The sequence below is a fragment of the Loxodonta africana genome, chromosome 9 (assembly GCF_030014295.1).
Source record: "Loxodonta africana isolate mLoxAfr1 chromosome 9, mLoxAfr1.hap2, whole genome shotgun sequence".
In the NCBI taxonomy this organism is placed as follows: domain Eukaryota; kingdom Metazoa; phylum Chordata; class Mammalia; order Proboscidea; family Elephantidae; genus Loxodonta; species Loxodonta africana.
The window spans coordinates 55,257,513-55,266,966 of record NC_087350.1 but is presented as its reverse complement, the minus strand read 5'-3'; the positions used below and the strand labels follow the sequence as shown (position 1 = coordinate 55,266,966).

Below are 9,454 nucleotides of genomic sequence, written 5' to 3'. Positions count from 1 at the left end.
CAGTTGTTGAAAAGTTCAGTGATTCTGCCATTTCTTTGGGAAGGCAAGAGACTGCCTGTTACATAAGACAAACTGAAACTGCATGTCAGCAAACATGTTCTGGGAATACAATTCAAAATCATCCTCTGCCCCAAAGCAGCTATCGTACTGTTTTCCTCCAACATTTTCTTCTTAAAAAAAACTGTGAGGTTACAGAATTCAGGGAGCTAGAATGATAGGCTGAACATAGCCCAGGCGGAGGGTCTAGAAAGATAAAAACACTATGTTCATAAAAACTGGAAGGAAAAACAATTTCATAATGAATATTAGGTTAATTAAATTTTAGACTAAACTTGAAATATAATAGACAAAACCTTCCTATTTTTTTTTTCAGGTTTTTCTTTCCCAGCTCTTCCACTCGGACATCTTAAAAGTAGCTAAAATTAAGCTTTTCTCATAAAAGTCTTTGGAGGGTAACATCACTTTCATTTTAAAAATGAGAAACGGGAGCATAAGGAAACCAGATCACATGCATCTTAACTTCTCAAGTGAGGTTGAACAGCTATGCAATGGTGAAGAGCTTGGGGCTTTGGTGTCGGATTCCAATTCTACCACTAATATTCTGAGCCGTAAAATGGGGGAAAGAGTAGTACCTATCTCCTATAATGGTTATGAAGATTGAACGAGGTAAAATATACAAAGTGCTTGGCACTGAGGAAGTGTTCAATAAATAGTAGCCATTATTATTATCACAACTTTAAGATCCTTACTGACATACTTTATAGGAATAAGCTTTTTATTCAGTGAATTGCCCTCTGGGACCTACACACCATGAAGAAAATATCAAGACTAACAATCTGTCTGGGGAATCTCTCTCCAGAGAAGAAACGGTACATATTTGGGTCAGAGATCCAAACTTTCTTGGAGCATTTTTTCGTACAACTTTTTGCCGCTATGTTTGAATTTACTGTATAACTACTATATTTTCTTTCTTTTTTTTTTTAATTGTACTTTAGGTGAAGGTTTACAGAACTAGTTTCTCATCAGACAGTTAGTACACACATTGTTCTATGACATTGGTTAACAACCCCATGACATGTCAACACTCTCCCTTCTCAACCCTGGGTTCCCTATTACCGCTTTCCTGTTCCCTCCTGCCTTCTAGTCCCTGCCCCAGGGCTGTGCACCCCTTTAGTCTTGTTTTGTTCCATGGACCTGTTCAATCTTTGGCTGAAGAGTGGACCTCAGGAGTGACCTCATTACTGAGCTGAAGTGGTGTCCTGTGGCCATACTCTCAGGGTTTCTTCAGTCTCTGTTAGGCCAGCAAGTCTGGTCTTTGTTTTTGAGTTAGAATTTCGTTCTACATTTTTCTCCATTCTCCGTCTGGAACCCTCTATTATGATTCCTGTCAGAGCAGTCAGTGGTTGTAGCCGGGCACCATCTCACTGTTCTGGACTCAGTCTGGTGGAGGCTGTGGGATATGTGGTCCATTTGTCCTTTGGATTAATCTTTCCCTTGTTTCTTTTGTTTTCTTCATTCTTCCTTGCTCTGGAAGGGGTGAGACCAGTGGAGCATCCTAGATGGAAGCTCATAGGCTTCTAAGACCCCAGATGCTACTCACCAAAGTAGAATGCATGCCAATTGAAAGTATGCTATGTTATGCCAATAGAAACTATTTTATTTCCTGAATAACTTTTTTATACTTCCTTTTCCCGATTAAACAGTATCTCAATTTAAATTTTAAACTTTCAAAAGTACATTCACAAATTTTCTCGTTTGATACTCACAAAACGCTGGGAGATCAATAGGGCAGGTAAGATCATGCAAACATATAGGTAAAGAACTGACTCTCTAGAGGTTGAGAAACTTGCCCAAGATCACCCAGTGATGGTGTTGAGATCGGAACCCACATCTTTTAATTCTAAGTTCTGCTCTTATTTCACTACACTATACTTATCTGGACAACAAGGTTGGACAGACAAAGTTGTTACTACTGGATAACAAGGTTGGTATAACTTTTAGTCCGATACTTTAGGACAAACACTTTACTGGTTGTAACTTCAAGGTATGCCAGGGCAAATGCTTGAAGTTTAAGTTTCTTTACTACTCCAGAGTACAGACAAAGACTCAAAAAGAATGAACAAATATGTGTCAATGGAGAATTGACACATACCTCCTATTTCCTGACTGTGACCTTGAACTTCTCTCTTCCCACTTTTAATGGCTAAAAGGAGAGCCCTTATCAGGTATATTTTATCTTGATGATTGTAATCCCTTTATCGATAACATAAACCCAAACAAATAGTCTATCTGTAACAAGAACATGTAATAGGGAACATGATGAGCACACCCTAAAATCAACAGTTGGAGTTATAACAAACAATAAAATAAACCACAAATGAAAAATTGCTCCACCAACATAAGCTAAACATTTAACAACGTTATTGATTTCATGGAGATCTTTATTTCCCTCCCCCTCTTCCTCTTTCAACAAGCATTTTGCCAGAACTATTATGTATTAGATACTGAGCAATTATATAGTAAGGAGCAAACAAAACCTGCTTTCAAAACCTCTCAGGGTCTGATAAAGGTGGGTGTAACAGAGGAGTCAACTGGTAATTATAATAAACACCACAAGAAAGGGATGCATAGATACTAGGCAGATGCAGAGGAGAGGTATTCATTTGTTTGTCATTACAATAATTTTCAGGAAAATGCTTTTCCATGTCTTCTTAAAAAATTGATTCTGAATCCTATCCTTATCAACATCTCTCTTCCTTCAAAAGCAAACTTTTTTACTTTTGAAGGAAGTAAAAAAGTGATATTGTAAATTTTACAGTGTAAAATTTACAATATCACAGTGGAGTCATTAATTTATTTAGTCATAAATAAAATAAATGTCAGCTTTTATAGACTTGATTTTCTGGTTTGAGTTAATTTATCACCATTCATGGTTCAACTCAAATTAATTATTGAAGAAGTTACAAAGTTCTCCCCAATCTGATCAGCTGTAACAACTGAAATAAACAAATCAGCCACTTGATTCTGCTTATTTTCAGAATTCTCCCAGAAGGAGTTGTTCTGTTGACACGGCTGTTAATTATTAAGATACATTTCTTTGCAATCCACTTGTATCATTTTGTTACAAAGTAAATGCACTGGTTTTAAGAAAAACTAGTCTTCCTCTTGGTTTGGCCATATTTACCTTCCTAGGACTAATTCTTTCCAAAGACATTAAAGGGGCAGAGTTTGGCCTTTTATATTCCACTACTTCTCTCAGAAGCACCACTGTGGAGCTGCCTTATCCAAACGGTCTTGATTTAAACTTTCTTTGCTTACTGTCTCTTTCCTTCAGTGAAGTACTAATGTTAGAAAGGCCTTACTTTTGGTATGCATTTTGGAGGTAGAGAAAATGGTTTGGAAAATTGGATAGCCCAGGTTTGAAATCTGACCCTAAATTTATGAGCTAGGTGTGATTTTACCACTCTGAGCCTCAGTTTGCTTTCCGTAAAATGATGGATAATGGCGTTTTCCTAATGAAACTACTGAAGGATTACAATGACTGTTTGTAAAGCATTTAGGCTGTTTTAGGCACGGGGCAAGTACTCAATATATTCTAGTGATAGCTGCCCAATCAGTGTCAGATCTTTATGATTTACATTTTTTTTTTAAAGGTAACATAGACTATCTTAGTCATCTAGTGCTGCTATCACAGAAATACCACAAGTGGATGGCTTTAACAAAAGATAATTTATTCTCTCACAATCTAGGAGGCTAGAAGTCCAAATTTGGGACATCAGCTTCCAGGGAAGGCTTTCTCTCTCTGTCAGCTCTGGAGGAAGGTCTTTGTCATCAATCGTCCCCAGTCAAGGAGCTTCTCAGTCCAGGGATCCCTTGTCTAAAGGGTGTGCTATTCTCCTGGCTCTTGTTTCCTGGTGGCATGAGGTCTCCCTGTCTCTCTACTTGCTTCTCTTTTATATCTCAAAAGAGATTGATTTAAGACACAACCTAATCTTGTAGATTGAGTCCTGCCCCATTAACCTAAGTGCCTCTAATCCTGCCTCATTAACATTACAGAGGTAAGATTTACAACACACAGGAAAATCACATCAGATCACAAAATGCTGGACAATCATACAATACTAGGAATCATGGCCTAGCCAACTTGACACACATTTTTGAGGGACACAATTCAATCCATAACATTCCACCCGTTAGCCCCCCTCCCACAAATTCACATATTTGCTACATGTAAAACACGTTCATCCCATCATATCATAGCAAAAGTCTTAAATCAAATCCAAGTCCAAAATCCAAAAAATTCCTCTTCATCTGTGAAATCTAAAAAAAACCCAGTCTGTGAAATCTAGAATACAAGTTATCTGTTTCCAAAGTACAATGGTGCAGCAGGCAGGCATGAGCTAGACATTCCATTACAAATGGGAGGAACTGGAGGGAGAGAAGGGATAACAGGCACCAAGCAAGTCAGCAGAACACATTACATTAGCTCTCAACTCTTGAAAATAATCCTCTGTTCTCTGAGACCATTTAGGCAATGGCCCTGCCCCCCCAGACTCTGGATTTTGGCCACATTCTCTGGATTCTGGGTGGAGCCCCCACAGCCCTGGGCTTCAGCTCTGCTTTTCAGGCCTACTGGAACAGCAACTTTGCTGCCTTGGCTTTGGCTGGCCCCATTCTCCTAGTCCAGCTGAATGGAGACCCTACCCCTGGGCCCTGGCAGGCCGTTCTTCTGTCCCTTGGGGATGACAGCCCTGCCCACTCATCTTTGGACAGCATCTGGCCCCATCTCATTAACATATTTTAATGGAAAATGTGGACCCTGATGGAAGCACACCATAGGTGTACACAATGGAAGATGAAGTTTGCAAGGCAGACCCAAACAGAACTACCCCAAGGTTGACCTACACTGACAGGAGGTCTTAATCCTAGGTTTTTTTTTTTAGTGAGGTAAGTACCAAGGGCAGGACGTAGAACTAGATGGGGAGCCCAGGGTGGAGGAAAATTCAAATCTGGATCACTGGTTGATAGTTTTGTTTGTTCACGATTGGCACTCGTGAATGGCAGCTTCAGGGGAATGGCAGTCCCATACTCCAGAACCAAGCTGGTGAAGATCTGACTCTTTGAAACCTAGGAGGCCATGTCCCCACTCTTTGAAACCCCAGAGGTCATGGCTCCACCTTTTGACACCCCAGAGGTCGTGGCCTTACCCATTGAGACTAAGGAAGCTCTGCTTCCTGTGTTCCTTGTCTCTTCAGCTTCTACTTTCTGGTTCCTTGGCTTCTTGGCCCCCTGGGCCTCATTGTCCATGTATGCCCTGCTAGGGCAAGTGCTCCAAAGCTCATTAGCTCCACTGGTAAGTGCCTGGAGGCACCCCATTCCACCAGTAAACTTTGGCCAGAAGGTACTCAGCTCTCTTGCTCTGTTGGTCAGAAAGCCAGCTTCACTGATCAGTGCCTGGAGGCACCCCACTCTGCCAGGACGCCTCCTGTACAAAGGCTCTCAGCTCTCTCACTCTGTGGGTTGGCTTCGGCACTCTCACGCTGGTCTCCTGGCTCTTCTGCTGCTTCTTGCTGTCTGTGCCATCTTCAGTGTAACAGCTCTCCTCACTTCCTTCTGAGTCCTCAACAGAGTTGTCTTTGACGTCCATAATTCCTCCAACAGTCTCTTCAAGACCATTTAGGCTTTTACTACTAGGCACTTTAAAACTCTTCCAGTCTCTATTCACTCAGTTTTAAAACCACTTTCACATTTTAGGTGTCTGTTAGAATGGCAACCCACTCTTGACACAAAATTCTGTCTTAGTTATCCAGTGCTGCTATAACAGAAATACCACAAGTGGATGGCTTTAACAAACAGAATTTTATTGTCTCACAGTTTAGGAGGCTAGAAGTCCGAATTCAGGGTGTCAGCTTCAGGGGAAGACTTTCTCTCTCGACTCTGGAGGAAGGTCCTTGTCATCAATCTTCCTGGCCGAGGAGGTTCTCAGCCCAGGGATCCCAGGTCCAAAGGATGCACTGTTCTCCTGGCTCTTGTTTCTTGGTGCTAAGAGGTTCCCAAGTCTCTCCGCTTGCTTCTCTCTTTTATATCTCAAGAGATTGACTTAAGAGACAACCTAATCATCTAATCTTGTAGATTGAGTCCTGCCTTATTAACATAACTGCCACTAATCCCACTTCGTTAACATCAGAGAGGTAGGATTTATAATATATAGGAAAATCACATCAAATGACAAAATGGTGGACAATCACACAATACTGGGAATCATGGACTAGCTGAGTTGACACATTTTTTTGGAGACACAATTCAATCCATAACACAGACCAAGCAAAATTTTGTCTGTATGTGTATTTTCTGGGAAGAGGGCACACAGCTTTCACTAGATTCTTAGGAGATTTCTTTCTAAAAAAAAAATTTAAGTATAGAACCAAGAAAAAGAATGTAGAAGTGAAAACTGGTCTGTGACCATGAAAAATAATTAAATGAACATTAAGTACAAAGATCATGTTTACTACCAAAGAACTTCTCCAAACAAAATTTCCAACGCAATTTCACCAAACTTCTAACATTCTCCTCATGGTCCTTTAGCCTTCTGAGGACGTTAGAGTACAGGAAAAGAATCTCACCCACCTTCTCACTTAGGAAAAGGCAACTATCAAAGAGGCAGTACTGCACAATTTTTACCTGTTCAAGTTTTAGAGTCAGTCAAATCCAGGTTTAAAATACAGCTCCATTACTTATACGTAAATTAACCTCTTTGAGTATTAGTTTCTTCAATTACAAACTGGGGATAAGAACAGTACCTACCACATCTTATTGCATTGTGAGGATTCAATAAGAGTGATATGAAATGTTTAGCATAGAGCCTGGCTTATTTACTGCTCACATTTTTTTTTTTTAAACCATGATTCTCATCAGTTCCTAATTGTAATGCTCCTAATTTGGAAAGATAACTCCCTTAGATGCCTAGTAGGGAAAACTGAGTGATGAACATTTATATAAATCTTCTGATGCTACTGGAAAGAAACTAATGCAAGGATCCCTGGGCAAGGGAAACGGGGCTCACACTGGATGAGTGGACAAGTAATCACAGTAGGCGATTCCTATGTTCTTTGCGCGGAGCCCTGGTGGTGCAGTGGTTAAGAGCTCTGCTGTTAACCAAAAGGTTGGCAGTTCAAATCCACCAGCCACTTCTTGGAAACCCGATGGGGCAGTTCTACTTCATCCTACAGTGTTGCTATAAGTCAGAATTGACTCGACAGCAACAGGTTTGATTTGGTTTATGTTCTTCGTGGGGTACCAGAAAAGCCCATGTAGGCCTCTAGATCTCTTTCACTCTATCGTCCTTAGAAATAATTCTTTTGGGGACTGAAGGCTTTTGGATCAACAAGAGCCCCTGAGAGGGAACCAGTACTCCTCAGAGGTCTATCACCTCTCTTTAGTGCACCCTCACTTCCCCAGGGAGTTAGCCAATAAACACTCAAGGTGATAGCCCTCTCAGGGGTACTAGTTCCTTCACAAGGGAACAAGATGGAGCAACTTACAGTTCCTGCTTTCAAGATGGGGAAAGCCCTGGCAGACTGGGGAAATCAAGAGTCCCTTGAAAGGGACAAAAGCCTGGAAGGAAAGAGGTCCATAGGAAAAGGGCATAAAGTGCAGAGGGTTCAATTAGGATAGAAAGTGGAGCTGCAAAGAGAGGTGGGAAGGATGCCAAAGAGAGACATCCTTCTTTCTTTCCACAAATATGACCCACTCTTCTATTTTTCTCCTGTAGGGTTGCTATAAGTGGGTATCGACTAGACCGCCCACAACAACGACGATGGGAGTTGAGGGTGAAACCTCACAGGTCGGTCCTTGCTTCTCCATATGAAATTAGAGTACCAAAGCGGGGTGGGAGGTGGGGGTGGTTCTTTCCAGTTCCCAGGGAGCGGGGTTCACACACGGGGGTGTGAGAGAAGGCTGGATGGAGGCGATGGCCTCCGAGAGATGGGACTAGAAAGTAAGGCAAGTGGGGCAAGGGGTGAAGGAGCGGAGGTCCCAGCTCCACCACTAGCTACAAGCTCCTTACGCATTTTCTCAACGTGTGGACGACAGGAGATAAAGAACATAAAGCGCTGGCACAGTGCCTGGCACATGGCAACCGCTGATTAAGGCCAGGTTATGAGTATTGCTAAGGCTATGAGTACTGGAAAAGCCTCCTGCTTGTCACTGGCTCGTCCGCCGCGCCAGGCACGGGCGGTACGCTTACATCCTAACATCCCTAAATCCTAATAACCTGCTTGCGGAATGGGTTTGATCAGTCTCATCTCAACGAGTGAGGAAACCGCGGCTTTGAGGAATGGCCGCACAGCTAAGAAGGGGCTTAAACCCGGGTTTCTCCGACCGCGGAGCTCACGCCCCAGGCTGAGGTTCGTTCCCAAGGGGAGGGTTAACCGGCGGCGGGCGACCCCCAGGGCCCGCCGCGACCACACACGGGCCTCGCCGGGGGCGCGGGGCTCACCTCTGAAGGAGTCCGGGAGCCGGCGAGCTTGGGCATCCGGTGCGTCCCGCTTCTCAGCCATGCTGCTGCAGCTGGGGTCGCCGCTCTCCCGCCGCCGCGGCTGAAGCTGGAGTCTCGGGGAATGCCTTCAGGAGCAGCGCGGCGACAGACCCAGGCTGCATGCAGCCCCGGCCCCTCCCGTAGCCCCACCCCTCCGCGGCCCCGCCAATAGGCGCCCAGGATCCGGGAGGACACGCCCCTCCCCTCTGCCCGCTCGCCCAGGCCGCGCCGTGGCTTTGCAGTCGCTTCCCGCCAGGTAGAAGGGCTGAGGGGCGTGGCCTGAGGGGAGAGGCCGGTCTCCGCAGGCAGGGTCGGGGTGTAGGGGCAGCAGTCACCCGGAAGGAGGCTCGAGGGAAAGGTGCGAATGAGGAAACGGCGCCCTCCTGGGTGGAGGTTTTAGAGCCACTCACTTCCTGTGGGCGAGGAATTAGAAGAAAGAAAATGGCACCACCCTGTTTGGGAGCCCGAGTTGACAGAGCGCTGGCGGGGAGGAGGGGCACGATAAGACCAGAGTGAGGCCCTGAGGCCAGCCCTGAGGTGAAAGGACCGCCCCCGAGCAGAAGGTGGAATTCATGAGGTTCATCTATTCATACAACGTACTTTTGAGCACCTGCCAAGTGCCACATAGGTCGGGAGATGGCGGGCAAGGGGTAGACACGATGCCTGCCCTTCTGAAGTTTATTTTCCAGTGGGGAAGAGAGGCAAAAAAAACAAGTTAAAAAAATTACACATGGTGAAAAGCGATGTGAAGGGAACCGCGTGCTCAGAGAATAGGTAGGGAGATGAGGGAAGGCCTCTGTAAGGAGGCGGCCTTTGAGGTGTAACCTGAAAAATGAAAAGGAGCCAGTCTTGGGAAGGGGGACAGGCAGTGCAGGAGGCCGGAAAGGGTATCCCAGGCAGAGGCGAAGACATATGCAA

The 9,454-nt window shown here is 44.3% G+C and overlaps 1 protein-coding gene across 2 annotated transcripts in view; it reads right to left on the bottom strand.

The window, feature by feature from the left end:
* STOM (stomatin) overlaps positions 1-8,647 on the bottom strand; it is a 46,938-nt gene extending 38,291 nt beyond the window's left edge. For both annotated transcript variants that reach the window (XM_010587671.3, XM_010587672.3), the window contains exon 1: positions 8,498-8,647. In XM_010587671.3, coding sequence (XP_010585973.1) covers positions 8,498-8,558 — 61 coding nt within the window. In that variant the 5' untranslated portion in view covers positions 8,559-8,647. The remainder of the gene's footprint in view (positions 1-8,497) is intronic.
* Between the last annotated feature and the right edge of the window lie 807 nt (positions 8,648-9,454).